An 18,611-nucleotide genomic window follows, 5' to 3' on the forward strand; every position below is an offset into this window, starting at 1 on the left:
ATCAGGAAAGCAAGTTCTCCAGCAGTAAAGCAGTAGACAGCGGGAAACACTTTCATACAATCATCTTTTAATTTGTACAGAGATAAAGAAATATATCTGAAAACTACAACAAGAGAAATCTGTGGAACAGCCACAGTACAGAGAAAGAGAGAGAGAGACTGTCATTAGTGTCAACAAGGTCTGTTGGTGCAAAAGTAGGGTCACAACTTATTTTGTAATCAAAGAAAAATGTTTCAATGTCCAGCTTTGCCAACATAAGTCAGAGCACTATAATCAGTTTGAATCTTAGAGCAGATAAACAGAGAACTACAAATCATGGACACTGGTGTTAACCCCACAGCCATTTTTTCACCAATTATACTTAATAAATAATAAAAAAAAACAAAAAACCCTAATAAAATGTAATGACACGATACTGATGTATAGGGGGGGGGGGAATACACTTTTGCAAACAATGGTTTGTCACCAAACTGCAATGACAGCATTTTGGTGCACTTTCATTGGCCACTGAAGTGTCATAACTACTGCTTGTGAACATAATTCTTTACATGTAACTTTTCTATGTACTTATACAGTGGTACTGTTCATACGGACAGTTTGTGACTACACTCCTAACTTCTCTATGAGCATGTTTAGAGCAGAACGAATGGAAAGGGAAAATGACAAAATAAGAAGACAGAACAGGGGCTGTTGGAGGATAAAAGTCAGATTACCCATGCAGCAGACAGTATTAAACCCCCCTGCACCCTTTGCTACATCATAAAACAACATTTGACCATATTTCACAACTTCACACCTTTCCTCCGCATGCGTCCATGTTACGATGTGTTGTGTGATGCAGGCTACGCTGAGCTCAAGACAAAAAATGTATGCGAATGAAAACATGAACTGTGATTGTAATGTTTTTTTCAGCAGCTTCTCTTCATATTTGTTTTGACCATTTTCCTCCATCTCTACTGTGAATACTTTTGAGGGAAGGAGGCAGTTTAAGATTTCAGATATTTGACTGAAGCTCAACCTTCTCCACAGTGAAACTGCATTAGAAAGACAAGTCTGTCCATTCATTCATCCTTTTAAATACTATCATTCATCCATATTTACTTAAAGAATGGCTCCACTCATCCAACGTAAACATCTGCTAAGAAGAGCACAGAGAGGAAGGAACGGGGAGAGACACAGGACAGATCACATAGCTTCATCACACTAATATGGCTTATCACTTCCCTAATACAACACATTTCCATCAGTTAAAAGCAAACCGTTCCTCTATATATTCACTACATATTTAATCTGAATTTGTAGTTCTTATTTAGATTATGCTCCCAGAGTAGAAGAAGTTAAAACCACTGCCTTGATTATCTCAGCATTCTGGATGGATGGATGCAGGATATTTCCGTAGCTCTACATTTTCCCGTGTGAACTGTTGTTTTTTGTTTAACTCGGGTCACAATCGCTGGAGGTTTGTTTAAGTTCTGCTGATTTTAAATCCTATCCCAGCTGCTGGTTAAAACAAGAACACATGAAGGTAATAAATAACCTTCCCTGTCTTTTGTTCCATTTGATTTGCTGATTTTGGTCATTTGGTCAATGTGATTTTACTGCATGCCCCCTCGGTTGGTGAAAATACAAACATCCGTAAGGCCACTCCAAGATTAGTCTGCACAAAACTCATTTCTGAATATAAAATAAACCGCAATATATCTGACTTAAACATGTAATGGTATCTTTCTCGATTTAATCAAAACATTCCGAGCAGTTCCCAAAATGTCATATTGCTTCTCAGTCCTCTGTACGCAAGGTGCTGTAATGTATGTATGCATGGATGTCTTTTTAGTTTGTGAAATTTGGCTTCCCAGCCAACCTGAAACCTAATTTACTCAGCTTGTTCTTGTTCTCAGCTTAAGATTGAGTTTGCATTTAAAGGACCGAGGATGGCTTTAATGTCACCTCATAAACAATTACCTATGTGCAGTATGTAGAGACGTGCAACTTCTCATCTAAATTGCAGCCATTTTTAACCTTGCGATCACAGGCTCACACTTCAGTTTCTCACCATCTAGAATAATTTAGTGGCTGTGAACAACTTAATCAACAAGGAAAAACTAGGATAGGTGCCATGATCATATGACAGTACAGTGACTGCCGCCCGAAAAACAACTGTATCACTGACCTTCTCCTTTGCAAGAAATTTGTGATTCATTTTAATCATTTCAACTTCTCAAAGAAATTATTCATCCCTGCCCTCAGCCGAGCAAGTTTAGATGTGAGATGTGAGATGTGACCAAGTCACCTGTGTCTATGAAGTCATTTATCTTCATCGTTCAGTGTCTGACACGTCGGTTACAAACTATGAATCTGCAACTCACTATTCACTGGGATTATAATGATCTGTGTGTGAGAGGAACACCCTTTACATTTCCTGTTAAAGCACAGATACAAAGTTTGTCTTCTTGATTTTCTTCAAGGATGAACATGGTGGAGAAAAAAAAAATAGCTTAAAGATTTCAACTGAGCAACAGTTAAGGATAAAAAGAAAAAGAAAAAGAAAAGATAGGTTACACAGTCAATTTCTTTGCCTGCTGTTCCAGAGACCCACCTGGCAACTCTTCAAACCTTGAAGTTTGTATCATAGTTCTTCAGCAGGTCAGACCTGCAGCAGCGTCTTTCCCCTGGTCCACATGCTTTCCAAATGAACCAGTAAACCCAACGCGGAAGTCGCTTTAGCACTTAACAAACCGGTGCGCGAACAGTTGGCATTTCATCTAGAATCAAAAATGACGAGTCTGTCACTGAAGACTTTCTTGTAGCAAGCAATCAGAGAAGAATATGGGCTGCTCTGAGCACGACTTACAAAGAGAATATTGTAAACCCATTTTGTTATTTACTTAGAAACCAAGAGAGATACACGAAGCAGTGGACCAAACTCTGCAAGTCAGCATTAAGTCTGGACAAGAGAGAATGAAGTGTCACTGAGCATCTATAACCAAAATGTCGAACAAACTGAAAGCGCTGTACAGTTATCAACCCTCTGAGCTTCATGGTGACTTTAACAGAGTGTTTGTATGCACACGACTGCTGTGTATGAACTGGTCAAAGGTGTCGTTTTTTTGTGTGTGATACTGAGTGTATGCCTAATCGCTGACACCAAATATATTAGTTTACTAGCCAGAGACACTGAACGCTAGTACCTGCCAGTGACATCAAACACGCCGTGAATATCCGTACTCGTGCCCGTTCTATTTGTTACGATCTGGATGGCGCATCCTCGAAGCTGATAATGCTGGACTCTGGGTGCTGTGCTCCGCCTGGGGATGGTGCTCCGCCACTCTGTGACAAGGAGGATGAGGAGGAGGAGGCAAGAGAAGTGCCTATGGTTCCCCCTGCTGGTCTCAACACAGAGGAGGCAGAGGGGTCACGCCCACCTGGTAGGAGAGGCTGCATGTCAGTTCTGACCTCGTCCTCTTCATCATCTTCCTCGTCATCCATGCTGGGCCATGCACTCTGGTCCTCCACGCGCTTTAGACGCTCGTTCAGAGCTTTGAGGGCCAGTTGTCTGGAAAGGAGAGAGAGAGAGAGATTGTTCTGCATAAACACCAGAGGGAAACACAGCTGTGATTGTTTCAGTGCTCCTGTGTAGATGTAATCTCATCATATTTCCAATGAATCACTGTGCTTCAAAAAACGTGTGAAAAAAGAGGTAAACAAGCCTCAAAGGTTAAAGGGATAGTTCAGTTATGAGGTATTGTCAACATCGACTTCAACAAACATGCCATCATTACTGACACTCACTCTCTCACTCACAAAATGGTGGGGGAAAATTGATTTTAGCCAGTTAACAAAAGGCTCACCTAATCTCCTTAAGTCAAGTATATCTTCATTGCTATACTTTCATAATATAACTACACATCAATGACTTATGTAACTACATATCCTGACTTTGTCCCATGTCTTAATTTCCCCTTAAAACGAAAGAGTTCCGTGTCCCCAATTCATCTGTACAAATTCCTCTCCGACACCTGTGGAACCTGTTATGACTCACTGACAATGACAACGAGGGGCTGTGACCCTATAATCTTTAACACTGTACGTCAAATTAGTAAAAGAAAATTGGAGGAACGCGTTGTGGTGCATATCAATGCCTGAAAAAACCCACAAATAACAAATAGATTTTCCCTTTTCTACTTTGACCTATGTAATATCTGCTGCTACAGAAATTGAAGTCAGAGTTGGAAGAGGGTGAGCATGTTTCAAATGAGATATAACACTTGTAATCATTTTAATAATATTAATTTAATAATAAAGAGTATTACAACTTTCATCCTCTTTCTGAAGTTATTTATTTTACCACAACTATGATCTACATATTGGAGCACTGTGTGCACAGCCAAAATATCCTCCTCAGTAAGTACAGAGAGAGACACAGAGAGAGGAAAAAACAATGTTGGCGGAGAGAAACTGAGATTCCCTGCTTTGTTAAGAGTCTTAGATAACTGAAACAGTACACAGTCCTTATTACTGGCAATCAAGAGGAACATAATTTCAATGAATGAGTCAATCATTTTTTCAATTAAATATGGCCCACTTGCCCTGGAAAGTACAAATGACCTTTTAAAATCATCACCATTAGGTTAATTTCCCTTTCATTAAACCATTGACCGCTTGATCACCAGCAACTTGAAATCAAGCATTCAAGTGAGGCTGCACACCATAAGAATCAAGTGAGGCTGAATTCATGTTTGAATTAATCCACGTTTTAAATGTGACGTGCTAGAGGACAGAAACACTAATAGGATGAGTAGCGATGCAGACTGAAATACAGTATAATGAAAACCAACCAGTAAGTGAAAACAATGTAACCACACAAGCTGGATGTCATATTTTAAGCTGCGTCTCAGTAACTGAGAAGCTTTAACATGTGCAGCCATGACAGCATATTCAACAAACATCTCCTGGGAGGAAAGAGAGATCATTTATTGTCCTTTGATGCGTTTCCAATGACAGGGTAGAACAACATTTGTATTCACACACAAAAGACTGAGATCCCAAAAAATATAAAAAGACTCCTTGACAATAACAGGATCAAGTCTGTTTATGTGTGAGCAATAACATCTATCTGTAACTGAATCCGTGTGACAGTTTGCAAGTCTGACTGTCATTTACTGGAACAAGACAAAGTAGGAGTTTGTGTGGGTTTCAGCTAGTGTGCACATGATGGCTTTCTATGGTCGTGAGGACAATTTTGACTCTAAACCATTGTTATGGACGACATTTCAGCCAGTGCCCTCAACTTTAAAGACCCTTTTTAAAGGTTTGGGTTTTGGTAGATAAAGGGTAGGGATGGTTCGGTAATGGGTAAAGGTTTAGGAAATGCATTATGTCTGTCATTGTTGGTGAAGAAATTAGGCCTTTATTGGAACATCTTGCTGATGAAAGCCAAATGAAACTCTAAAGTAGCTACTACATGGATCTTGTGGTAAGACGGGTTTCTTTAATGCCATGAGTACTATTTGCTAAATATCCACTAATGTCATTTCTTCTGAAATATTCTTGTTTGGGGAAAAGGTTTAACAGGTTTTAATATTTGGCTCCCTAAGAAATCAACTGGACTTCTATGAACTAAAGACAGGTCTTGAATGAGAGGTGAAACATCTCGTTAGTCCAGCTGCTGCTGATTCAGTGACTTTTGGAGAAATATGACTAAGATGAATGAGTATCTACACAGACAATATTTGACTTTATTTGGTCAGACTCACCTCCTCCTCTCGGCATCCTGTGGGTCTGTCCCTGGCAGGCTGATAGTGATGGAAGAGGGCGCCCCAACATCGTATCTCTTCACCATCTTCCTGCACACTTTCAACTTCACCAGACCTGCATGTACCAGTCCTGCCAACAGCCCCACGGCCGGCTGGAGCGCCTCAGGGAAGAAACTTGCAAAGGCAAAGTGGTCCGACATGTCCCCGCGACCCCGGCTGTGCCTCTGGTAGAAACGCAGGTAGACCCAGCCAGAAAGGGCACCGTAGCTGTACCCAGCCAGAGGGGCGGCACTGTCAAGCAGCCCAGAGAGACGCAGTAAGGCCAAGAGGAGGAGGACCAACGCTGGGGCTGCTTTGAGTCTCACCTGAGACAGGAGTAGGAGACAACAATGTTTAGGTAAAGGGAGTAACTACTAGTCCATACGGACCACTGTGAATGACTCACTCAAGTCAAGATTTATAAATTGTAACTAACAATTATTGACAGCAACCTGGGGTGTGATGGATTGGCACCTTCAGCATCAATTAAACATTAACATTTCCTGAGATGACTGCATGAAGTGACTAAGGTTGATACAAAGTCATGCAAAGCACAAAAAGCAAGAATAATCATAGCTAAAGCCGAGTAGCCTGCAAGTTTAGGAGACACATTAGGAATGTGTTGCTAATGTGAGTTTTCCAGAGGAGCATCAGATGAATTGTTAAAGTGTACTATAGCAGCTCATCGATCATTTTAAGTAGATAATCACAAAGGCTAAAGACAAACACTCAACAGTTGAATCACTGGCATTTACACTCCTTGCATTATCATTATATTTAACAATGGTTTCAACTAGCTTCATTATCAGATCAGCTTCATTATGGCTGACAATTCATGAGGACAATTATATCCTTGCAAGAATTAACAAGTTAGATAACCACACCCATACACATGTCACAATTACCCTTTTATTTTTTGAAAATTTTAATTAAAAGAAAGAATGCATTAACATCTGAAAAATGTGTTGTAGGTTTGCTGGATAATCTGTATTAACTTATTTAAACTTCATAAATACACAAAATACAGAATAGACCCAGATGTGCACAACCCTTGGTATATAACTCAAAAATGAAGTCAAACAAGACTGAAACCACAAATACAAACTACCACAGTGTCATTACTTTACAAATGTAACAACTTGATAATACATTATTAACAGTGGAAGATGTTAATTATGTAATTATTGTAATTATTAATTGATTGTATAGTGTCCATACATACTGGGACATATTCATGCCCTCGACAAAGCAAACCATATTAATTTAGTTGGTTTTTTTTGAACATCAATGGTGACACAGGCTTGAACGCAAATCAGTAACTAGTTGTTTACATTCTTGTTATGCTATATTCTCTGTTTAACTATGCTGCTCCTCATTGGTAGCCTGCTATTATTTACAGGCTCAAATCAGCAGAACATTCTTTGACATTAAAGTGCCAATGCAGAGCAGAAGTAACTTGCGTTATTTGTTGGACTCACCTGCGGCACTCTGAGCACTGTAGTATCCCCCATGGTTTGTTTCAGTGCTACTAGGACACCTCCAAGGAACCCGGCAGCTCCATGGACGCGCACAGCAAACAAGAAGTCCAGGTCAAAGGTGGCCACATAGGTGAGGAGGTAGGAGAGTCCTGCCAGGAGGCCAGCAGACACATTAACCACTGCAAAAAAGATCAGGAGCTCCAGGGCACCCCACAGAGGCTCCAGGAGACGCCCACAGGCCAGGACTGTCCCCACATTGGCTGCCACACCCCAGAAATGCTGCTCCACTACCCCATGCGTCACCAGTGTCCACACCCAGAAATTGGGTGGAAAAAGGTATCCCGGTGTCACCCCCAGTGAGTATGGAGTGTCAACAGCCCATGACAACAGGTACAGGAGTATTACCACAGCACTTATAGTTTTCACCACCACACTGGTGCTGGCAAGAGCAGCAAGGAAGTGCTGCCTTGCCACTGGCAGGTAACGATTCATTGTGGTCTGTTGTGAAGATGTTCCTTCTTGAGCAGATCAGCTCAAGCAGAAGCGTTGCTCCTGGTGCAGCAGATGTTGGATGCTGGTGTAAGATTAATAATGCCAAGCAGAACAAGTGACACCTGGCAGCATCAGTGTCCACACCTCTCTTTGATCCTTCATCCGGGATATTCAAATGAGCAAAGATGCTTTCATTAATCAACTCAGTTTATGCCAATTTCTTCTGAACACTCTTTGTTATAATAAAAAAAAAAAATCGATATGCGACTTAACAGTTGAACTAATTATTTAACTTTCTCTGACATTCAAACACTTAAGTTCAGTGAAGACAAAGCAACGAGACTGATCATAACTATCCAACAGGCTAACAAACTTTGCGCTGCGGTAGATAAACAGATGTGGTAACTTTAGCTCGGACACCTTTCGATCTTGATGTCGAGCTCGCGACCTTCACACTTTAGATTAAAGTACAAGGTCAAACGAGCAAATATAGTCAATCCTAAGAAGTAGATAACAACCGACTTAGCTTGTAAACACAGGAGACAAAGCTAATGTTAGCTAGCTGTCAAACTGGAATCGTCTCGCGTTGCGTTCATTTATATCCGGCACGGAGCAGGAGAGGTCCCGTCTTCGTTTACGTGTAAAATTGAGACACCAGCTTCGACCACACCAGACCACGACGCTCTAGTTCCGGCTCGCCTGAGTCCTCTTTCGGCTCGGTGTCTACCGGGCTAACCCGAGGATTTCCCGTAGTTAGCAACAGGCCTCCAAAACAATGTTAGAGACGTTTGTGAACCAGCGTCAGAAGAGAGACTAACGAAACTGCCCCAGTCGCTTCATATGTTGATTTTACCGTTCTTCTGGGATTTCGTGTGGCAGGAACATTTAGATTAAAATTTTTAGCGGACAGTTATTCCTTCTTCCTCTCCTTCGCTTCCTCTCAGAAGCAGCAGCAGCACACAGCTACTGACCTGCGCTGTGTCTGCCACCGTCATCAACAGTCGGTGAAAAAACATCCAGTCACGTAACGTTTCAACACCACAGCATGCTGGGAAACGGAGTTCTGAACACGGGAGCAAGGCGTTGGGTTGACTATAGAATGAGTAAAACAAACAAACTGCAGTACATTAATCGTTGTTATTTATTTTAATACATACATACATATATATATATAATATATATATAATATATATAGCCTACATAAACACACATATATGTATATATATACATATACATATATATACATATATATATATATATATATATACATATACATATATACAAATGGGCTATATTTTACTCAGAGGGGTCAAGTCTGTATCCAACAGCCACATACAAATTCTTTTGTTCAGTAAGGTTCATGTACATTACAACAGTCGCGCTACTGTTTTGTGTACTTTATACCACAGTGCCTTAAACAAACGCGGATGTCGTTGCCTGGTTCTCCGGAGGACACGTTTGCCAAAGTATAAGTGCTTTAAATAGCCAACAGGGGGCAAACAGACGTCCCTTTTAATGGAAGTCTATGGGAAACTAATCCAATTTCTCAATGTATAATGCCAGTAAAACAGCACCTGGTGAGGGGGCCGATCAGATCAGATACATATACATAAATATAAAACAGTTGCAACTAGCAATATTTCTATTGTGTATAGACTTCATTTAAAATAGGGAGGAGGGGCGAGTGAGAATGAGTTTCTTCTCAAGGTTGCCCTACAACTTTACATGCACACCTTTGAGTCTGGTTCTGTCAAAGATTTCTTTCCGTTTAAAGGCAATATTTTCTCTCACTGATGCCAAGTACTTGCTCATCGTGTGGTTTGTTTTCTCTTCTTTTTATGATAACGTTGATTTGATTAGTGCATTAAAATCTGCTAATATTTCATATAGTTGTGATTGAGAGAGCAAAAGTGACTGTGATTCTGTGCAAAAGATCTCAACTTTACATGTACTTGGTTTCCCTTTATGAGGGGGAAAGACAACACAAAGTACAATGTGCATCATTCACAAAAGAAAAGAGGGAAAGAGTTATTCAGAACAGTTTCTTTTTATTTACAAACTTTCAAAAAACAAAAAGAAAAGAGAGGATTTAAAAGTAATCCAAGGTCATACACATTATCCATACACTACACACAATAGGCTTTGACAGGAGCCAATCCTCAAAGACAGCAGCTTTAATCTTCTCCTTGACTAAAATGGAATTCCGACAGTTGGCTCAGCTTTTGAAGCCAAATCGATTTGTATAAATAAATATGTAAATTCAAGTAGAAAGCTGTGAAATAGAAGAGCAGTTGGTCAGCACAGCAAACACAGAGCTGATGACCCAACAGTTCAACACTGAGGAAACTCACTCAGACAGTTTTCCATCATGATGGTGACACAGATGGATATTTCTGATGATATGGAAATGAACAACAACAACAGCAGAGTGAAAGAAAAGCACTTGATATCATTTTTCTTTACAGTTCATGAGTAATAGGATTGCCTTGATTTCTAACCCATCACTTGTGAATGGGCTTTATTTACATGCACAGATGGCTCATATTCTCCAAACACAAACTCTTAGATATGTATCTCAAACCTGTGAGGATGCTCTAATGACTGAAAGTCACTATATCCCTAATGTCCTTTATTTGTCATTGTAAACAATCCTTCTTAAAGACGTGAGTCTAAGATATTTATGTTTACTGTAACACACCAGTGGGTTGGTCCTCGTGCAAGTTCTACACAAGTTCACGTGTTGCTGAGTCACATAAGCAGATCGTCATTTCCATCAGCGGTAACAACAATAGCCATATGACCATCACAATTGTACAAACCAAAAAAGAAAAAAACAAAACAGCAATAAAAAGCAGACAAAAATATAATTGTACAAAAATAAACATGAATAAATATGCAACTGTCATGAATAAATAAATTGTTTTGGTAAATTCCAACATTGGAAAAAAGAGGAGAACAAAAATTAAACTTAAGTAAACCAACGATATCAATATGAAGAACAAATACATGGAAGAGAAAATACAGGAAATGCTTGACACTGTTAAAGAGATTCGCTTTTGATAAATGAGCTGGTGGTTCTTGGAGCTCTTCCAGCAGCCATTTTGTAGGAGAACATTTTCTCTATAAAAAGGACAGTCCTGAACATTACTGATCAGTTAATGTGATTAGAGGCAATCAGTTGGAACAGCAGAACAATGGTTTATGATTAATCCGACCGGAACTTGGTCACATGATCAAGTTTTCCCCATCAGTTTACAGATGTGTGTCTCTTACAGTGTAACCTGCAGGGTCATACAGTGAGATGGATATACATGTACTGTCTGGACTGTGGTTGTGAGGACATTGTAGAGCGAGTGTGCTGCTGTGGTGAATTTGCTGACAGCATTATTTGGTCTCTGAAGACCCTTTTTTCAATTGAGGCTGCCAATGTGCTTGTGCATTTTTCATTTTTTGGCAAAGCTACACCATCTTTCTTTCTTTCTTTCTTTCTTTCTTTCTTTCTCTTTGTCTCTGAAAATAAATTAGACTGGTTTCACACTGGCAAAAAAAAGTGGAGACAAAGAAGAAAATTTAGCCGAGATCAAATCTGCATCCAAACTAAGCAACAAAAGTTTCTATTTATTCTTTTAAATGATTCCTTTTGTAACCCTTAGGATGCACAGGTACGCACAGGGATGACACAAGCAAAAAACCAAAAATTCGGGGCTACAAGCTGAATTCCTCTGGGGTTTGTACAAACTACATATATAGGCTTGAGTGAGTGTTTTGCATCGTTTTTCGCTAGGCTACAGTAAGACTGTTGTTGAGATCCAGAGAGTCTGTCTCTCTTGACCTCTCATCTCTCACAGTTCACATTCAGAGAGACGGAGGAAATAAAAAGGCATTTTCTGTTGGTTGTTCCTCCGCTACGAGGAGGAGGACACCTCACTACAATACAGTGGTAATTTCTCACTTTCACCTGGCTGTTTTTAGGCAATCATTTTTCTTTAAAAAATAAAAGAATACATAAATAGAAAATACACGCACACAAAAGAGAAAAAAAAAATCAGATCTTCCCAAGTCTGATGCCTAAGTCTTCTCAAAAAGGCCTGGTTTCAAGGCATTTGATTGAGCATACATTCTTACATCAGAGTTTTAAGGTTTCAATAATTGACTTTCACGTCAACACCTTAAACACTCCATCAGTAATTCAAGATGACCCACACCTTTTTTTTTTTTTTTGAGATCATCAATGTACAATACTCCTGTCCTGGCAGTGAATTATTAACTCAATTCCAAAAGCTTTGTCAACATTCGGTTTGATCTATTAACCTTTGCAGTTTTAGGAAATATTCAGTAGCAATATTTGACAAGTGACATATTAAAGCAATCCAGTTACTGATATTTAACAACTGTTACTACCAGCTAACTCAATTATCAAACCTTGTTCTTAATAAAGCGACATCATCCTAACGGTATCATTTAATTAGCTGAATAATGCGAGAGTCTTGACATTTAACAAAGCTGCAGAACTAGAATCTCTAAAGTCAACAGGACAACTAGTGGCCATTTGTGGTCATTGAAGGCCCACGATCAGCAGTACAAGTCCAGTGATTGGTATCTCGATGCCAGTAATAATTAAACAAAAAAATCTTGGAAGCGCAAATCCTCTAGTTTTCTTTTTTTTCCTTCGGTTTCATCTTCTGATATTCAGCATCAGAATGTGTTGCTCTAACTACAGTCTGTGTTCAATGTTCTACTCAATTTGTCCAAGACACAGCAGGGGATCAGTTGTCATCACTTCACTCTGTTTAATTATGTGTCTATTTCCCTCACAGCCTCCATTACAGGCCCATCAAAGCCTGTATTTTGGCAAATATTGTGATTACTATTAAATTGAATCAGGCATTCTCAAATGACCTCATAATTTGGCTGTCACTGTCCCCTCACCTCAATGACATCATCATCGTCATCTGAGCTGCTGGCACTGCTAACATTCCTGCCGTTCACCAGAAGAGGACCCCGGTGGCCCTCTGAGCGTGCAGAGGAGGAGAAAGAGGAAGGGGAAGATGAGGTGGAGCTGGAGGCAGCAGTGGGAGGATACTGGGAGAGGAAGCTTGCTCCAGCAGGGCCAGGAGTGGCAGCTGGCCCTGGGAGCCCGCCTTGGAGCATTGACCCCGTGTAGAGGCTAGCCAGGGACTGATTGTAAGAAAGGGGGAAACCTGGCGGGAGCATCCCAGCCATGCCAGCCAAGTTGGGGTTCAGCATGAATGGAGGCAGGGCACCTGGAACCAAACTGGCAGCTTGAACTGATGTGGAAGATGGGATGGCAGTAGGTGCGGTCGTCATCGATGGGGCCGGGGGAGAGGAGGTGGGAGGTGTGCTGGCTCCACCCGAGCTGAACAAATCTGCGTACCTGTAACCGTGGTCCCCCAGCTGAGTGTGCGGAGGCTGGAAGTAAGGCGAACCAGCCCCAGCAAAGAGTGGGTGCCCCAGTGACCCACTCAGCATGGTGGGGTTGAGGCCCAGTGGCGGCAGGCCATAACCCCCGGTGAAGGGGAAGCCTTGTGAGACCAGAGAGGCTGAGGAGTGTTTGCCAGCAGAGAGGTGTTTGCTGGGCTGCTCATCCAAAGATGGAGAGGAGGCTTTACGCTTGGAGCCTGTTCTCAGGTCTTGAGCGACAGTGGTGTCAGTGGTGTGCTGAATTACATTAGTAACAGAGGCATCATGGTGGCTCATGTTTCCACTGGGAAAACTGCTGCCATTGGTCTGAAGCAGTTTGGTGGAAGGCAGGTTGTTTGTGTTGCTCTCTGCTGCCCTCTCTGGTTGAGCTTCAGAGACTGCTGTGGCTTCGGCTCCCTTGCTGCCCGTGTAGCTCTGCAACTCGCTGATGATCTCTGGGCTGTCAGGTGACAGAGGGCGAGGCACAGACTTGGAGGGTTCCGGCTCCTTCTTATCAGGTGACCGACAGCTGTCACTGTCATTGGACGAGGTCTCAACAGGTGGGCCCTGCAAGTCTGAGAGGAAAAAACAACAAGTGATTAATCACAAGATTAAATTGTAAGAGTAAACAAGTTTATATTAATATAATGTCAATAGCATTTTCTTCACCTCACAAGGCCATTGTAATGTGGTTTCATATGTAAACAGGAAGAAGAGCAGGATTTTAAATGCTTTTATTGGAGCTTAGCTCTGGTAAATGAATCATCCTACCTTTGGGTGGTGCTGTAGTATTCTCCTCTACAGTCTTGGCTTTATTAGCCGCTCTGATGGCAAAGATGCGACCATCAGATGTCCTGATGTATGTTCCTGAAAGAGATAAAGGAAGTCAGCAGCTGAAATTGTCTCTGTTCTGACCACCTTCATAACATTTAAATGGTTAAATGGTTCTTCAATAATAATAATATTAATACACTTAGATATTCAAAAACAAGTACTTTTATAACATTGTGTGGTGATTGGTTACCTTTTGTGCCCTTGATGATGTGGATGCTCTCTCCAGCTGGGATCCTGGCCTGGACATCAGACGAACTGTTGGTGCCTGGAATCACGATGTCTGACAGAGACAAAACCAAGACTTTTCTAAGAGGACTAAATATAAACATTATTGTTTATATAAGACAAGCTGGAATTACAGGGAAAATGGTAAAAGAGAAATAAGAACTAAGGACTTAAACACAAACAGTGCACGTTTGAGTGCATGCACTACTGTTTACCTACCAGTAGTGGTGACGATCTTCTGTACCATCACCCCGGCTTTTTGCAGACAGTTAACTGGGAACACTCCGGGGCTGGATTGGGGTGAATCTTTTCCTGTTTTGGAGTCTGCAGACGTCTGGCGAGGCATCATGGGACCTGGGGTTGACTGGACTGGCCGCAAACTGGCCACTGGCTTCTCTTCAGTACGAGGGGGAGGCCGCCTGAGCACAAAGTTGAATATTTTTAATATAATAAGTTTATAAAAAATGTTTGTTTGTTTTTTCAAAAACAGGTAATGTTACATCCCTTTGCATTTCAGTTCATTGTGTAAACACTTCGTAACAAAAATTACTGGAACAAAATGATAGTACTTTAATTTTCAACTTTTGAACAACCTAAATGGTAGGTTAAAATGTTAAAAAGATAAAGAAAACCTCCTCATATAACCACAAGGCAGTTTCCATGGTTACTGTCTTCTACTTTGTCTCCTTTGACCGAGAAAAAGAGTGGACAACTAGAATGGAATGTGTTGTGCTACAGGGAGCATGCGTAGACCAGCCCACAAATGCCTTTACCTTTAAATAACCTTTACATCCGTACCCATTACTAAGGCAAAAACAATATATGATTTATAACATACAAATACAAATAACATATAGACCCTTTCGAGAGCTACGTCACAGAAATGTGCGCGCGCAGTTTGGGGTCAGAAAACACACTCTGCAGAAAACAAAACTGCGCGTGCATTCTCGCTAAGCTTGTGATGTTTGTATACAATGAAAGGCTCTATTCCATCACTTTAATAATGGCAATCTTTGAAGCTTTGAGTCACTTACCAGTTTCTCTGGCTGAAGGCAGGGATGTTGGTGAGGCTCTGGTCACTGGCGGGGTAGTAGTGAGCGTAGGAAGGGCGGGTGTAAGGCACAGAGGCCCTCTTCTCCGCTTCATAACCCTTCTTAGCAGCTGTCTTCTCAGCCCTGCTCAGCTTCAGCTCCCTACGGTCCATCAGCAGGGACTCATGGGGGAACGGTTGCTGGACGGCAGGGAGACAGGGTGACATGTTAGGTTGACAGTTTACATCAGTGATTGAGCTTTCATAGATTCAGTCTTGTGAACTCAGTTGCTACTATGACAGTTTAGTTTGGAAAGCTGTCTCTGAGGCCGTGTTTTAAGATGTCTGCTTCATTAGAGCATGATGAAAAATAGTAGGTTGTGCAAGAATAGGGTTCAGTGTTTATCTACCTTGGTAATAAGGTGAGGATAGAGGTGTAGTGCCTTTCTGAGGACACTCTCCATACTGTCCTTGGGCTGAAGCAGGACCTGGGAGGGGTCTGGTTCCTCTTCCACAAAGTGAAGGAGAGAATCCACCTCTCTCCTGGTGAAGGTCAGCACAGGGTTCAGGTCATCCACAACCCGGTCTGATGAAGAAAGAAGAGGAAGGTGGTAGGATAGGGAGGAGCACAAGAGACATGAATTAAACCTCTCTAAAGGGCTGATTTCTACTGCTTATGGCAAACACTTGAGACACTTTATTCAGTCAGAGAGGAGCCTCTTGGCAAAAGTGATATAGATATTCAATTTTCAAGAATATGGTGCAAAAATGATCAGTCGTACCAATTACAGATCATATCACAGTCACACAATCTGTATATCTATATTAGATACCAGCTTACCTGACATGCTCTGTTTGGAGATCTGGCGATCGTAGATCTTCTTCTCCAGCGTAAAGTCACACACGAGTCTGTAGATGTGACACGGCTTCCTCTGACCGTAGCGATAAACACGACACACAGCCTGGGCATCGTGGCACGGATTCCACGAGGCGTCAAATACCACCACACGGTTCGCCCCGATCAGATTCACGCCCAGACAACCAGCCCTGAGGAGCAAAGAGGTGTGCCATCAAATACTAGCAATGTGTCACCTTCTAATGTCAGTACTACACGTTTGTTTTCTAACATTAATGTAGTTGCTACTGAGATGAAAATGTACCTGGTTGACAGCAAGAAGACCCACGCTGACGTGTTAGATGGGTCGTTGAATTGGTTTATGAGTTTCTCTCTCTCTGACACTGTTGTACTTCCATCCAATCCTTAAGGACATGACATATTGCAGAGTTAAACAAGGTTTTAAGCAGCTTTAAATTCTCCTTTATGTATTTATTTATTTATTTATTGTAATAGTTTGCACTGGCAAGACTCAAACACTGACGTATCACAGTCATAACTATGTCAGAGGTTTCACTTTATCCTCCAACTCCAAGCCTTTTAACTAGATTCTCAGCCTCTTTATTAAGACAATCATTTATACACCTGAAATACACAAACGCCCACTTTAAAACATCCGCGAATGCCTCTCTGTCCTTGTAACGAACAACGACCCAAAGCTTGGATGTTATCGTCAAAGACCAGCAGGTGGCAGCACTTAGAGTAAGTCAATGAGAGGAGAACCAGCAGAAAACCAAACCACTGCAACAACTAGATTTAATGCATCAGTAGTTTAGCAAAGTGGACAGAAAAGCCGGTTCGATGAATGACACGTTAAGACCAACGTTCACTTAACTGCTTCGTCTAAGTTTAATACAAAAAAAATCATCCTCTCATCATAATAAGTGAGTACTTACTGTAGTAGTTGAGGTTGCGGACCCAGTTCTGGTTGGATTTATCTCTGCCAGACATGTTTGGTGAGAGAGGCACCGCTCTCTTGGCCAAGAAATCCTCAATCACTGTCAGTGTGGACAAACTCTGACTGCAGGTGAAATCAAAAAGGTTTAATGTAAAACACAATGAAATGGACACTTATGTGAATAAATGCTTTGGTAAGTTCAATTTTTGTTTTAATTCTGATCCTTTACCTGAAGACGAGCAGCTTGTCTCCCTTCCTGACGCTCTCCTCTATGAGGTGAAACAGCATCACCATCTTGGGGGAGTTCTCCAGGACACCAGGTTTGTAGTCACTCATGATGTCCTTCGCCTGTCCACGGGACAAGAGAGGCGGTTAAAAACTCACCTACCCATTAAACATATACCTTTACATCCACGGTTAAATTGTTCAGATGTTCCTTTTTACGAAGACCCTTAAAAAACAACTTAAATAAGTAAAGTTACATTACAAGCAAAGACCGGCAACCTCATAAATCACAGGATTTGTGATGCATGATTTAAAATTTAAATTTTAAATCATGCATCACAAATTGCATCACACATTTTAAAACTTGCTAAAATAATAATCAGAAATCATGGCACCAGTTAAGTTAAACCCAAATTAGATTTGGGGAAAGAGAGTAAGTGTAGAGAACCTCAACATTTTGACTCCCTTAAATATTACTTATGTGTTATGTGCATTGCAGTCTCCGTCTACATACCCATTCGTAAGTGATGACCTGATTGGCTTTCTCTTGCAGCTGATTGAGACTCAGTCCACCAGCGGGGAGAGGATTCTCCAGCGGCTTGGACTTTGGACTGGGTGTGGTTGGACATCGGGTGTGTCCAGTGGAGGTCATGTCATCCAGGTCCAAGTCCTGGTCACTTGCCAAGTTCTCCTTCTGTAAGGCTTCGTAGAGCACATCTGGATGGTTCCAAATCTGAAGAACAGCAGGAGGTAAGCGACGTGAAAACAGATGTCAAACCGTCACAATGGCTTTCAGGTTTACTTGCACAGAAATGTGAGAACATACAGTTGGAGACAGTTTAAGACATGTAAAACTGCAGGTTTATTTTGTATCATTATAATTTTAAACTGCAGCGCGCAACTTTTATAGCAATGATTCAATTTCGTGTGATTAATATTACATTGTGTCTGTTAGCCAAGACCAAACAGAGGCAGAATAGTAAGATCAACAAAACTTATGCACTGCAGCTTTAAATAAATGAATATCAAACAAAAAGCTGGAGTTGCGCACACACACGTCCTACTTCTCACCTTGCAGCAGACACAGAAAGCCTTCAATGGGTTGAGGCTGAGCCAGCCAGTGTTTCCCGCCTCTCTAAAGCGGTTCATGAACTCTGTGTAGAGCGCCCTCTGCAGAGGAGACAGACGCACCAGCATAACGTGCTCCTTCTTAGGGGGCAGCTGGTCCTTCAGGACATCATGGCCTCGTCTGGAATGGGGACAAGTTACAGTAGATTATGTGTAAATGGTTCAGGGGAGCTGAGTTTTGATTTCTTTGGAC

General features: G+C 41.4%; 2 protein-coding genes across 5 annotated transcripts in view; both read right to left on the minus strand.

Annotated features, from left to right (window-relative positions):
• Positions 1-47: 47 nt before the first annotated feature.
• tmem115 (transmembrane protein 115) lies at positions 48-8,755 on the minus strand. Its single transcript, XM_058643197.1, has 3 exons — positions 7,271-8,755; positions 5,754-6,118; positions 48-3,553 (listed from the first exon to the last, which is right to left on the minus strand). The coding sequence occupies exons 1-3, from the start codon at positions 7,760-7,762 to the stop codon at positions 3,244-3,246; spliced, it is 1,167 nt and encodes a 388-aa protein (XP_058499180.1). The 5' UTR covers positions 7,763-8,755; the 3' UTR covers positions 48-3,243.
• A 1,035-nt stretch (positions 8,756-9,790) lies between these two features.
• The window catches only part of LOC131468539 (helicase ARIP4-like), a 54,754-nt gene continuing 45,933 nt past the window's right edge, over positions 9,791-18,611 (minus strand). For all 4 annotated transcript variants that reach the window (XM_058642915.1, XM_058642918.1, XM_058642916.1 and 1 more), the window contains 12 exons: positions 18,362-18,539; positions 17,805-18,023; positions 17,295-17,413; positions 17,064-17,188; positions 16,433-16,532; positions 16,114-16,319; positions 15,683-15,858; positions 15,277-15,473; positions 14,462-14,661; positions 14,208-14,297; positions 13,955-14,050; positions 9,791-13,758 (listed from right to left, as the gene is read on the minus strand). In XM_058642915.1, the coding sequence (XP_058498898.1) occupies positions 12,677-13,758; positions 13,955-14,050; positions 14,208-14,297; positions 14,462-14,661; positions 15,277-15,473; positions 15,683-15,858; positions 16,114-16,319; positions 16,433-16,532; positions 17,064-17,188; positions 17,295-17,413; positions 17,805-18,023; positions 18,362-18,539 (2,788 nt within the window). In that variant the 3' untranslated portion in view covers positions 9,791-12,676. The remainder of the gene's footprint in view (positions 13,759-13,954; positions 14,051-14,207; positions 14,298-14,461; positions 14,662-15,276; positions 15,474-15,682; positions 15,859-16,113; positions 16,320-16,432; positions 16,533-17,063; positions 17,189-17,294; positions 17,414-17,804; positions 18,024-18,361; positions 18,540-18,611) is intronic.

This window comes from Solea solea, chromosome 11, assembly GCF_958295425.1.
Source record: "Solea solea chromosome 11, fSolSol10.1, whole genome shotgun sequence".
Classification (NCBI taxonomy): domain Eukaryota; kingdom Metazoa; phylum Chordata; class Actinopteri; order Pleuronectiformes; family Soleidae; genus Solea; species Solea solea.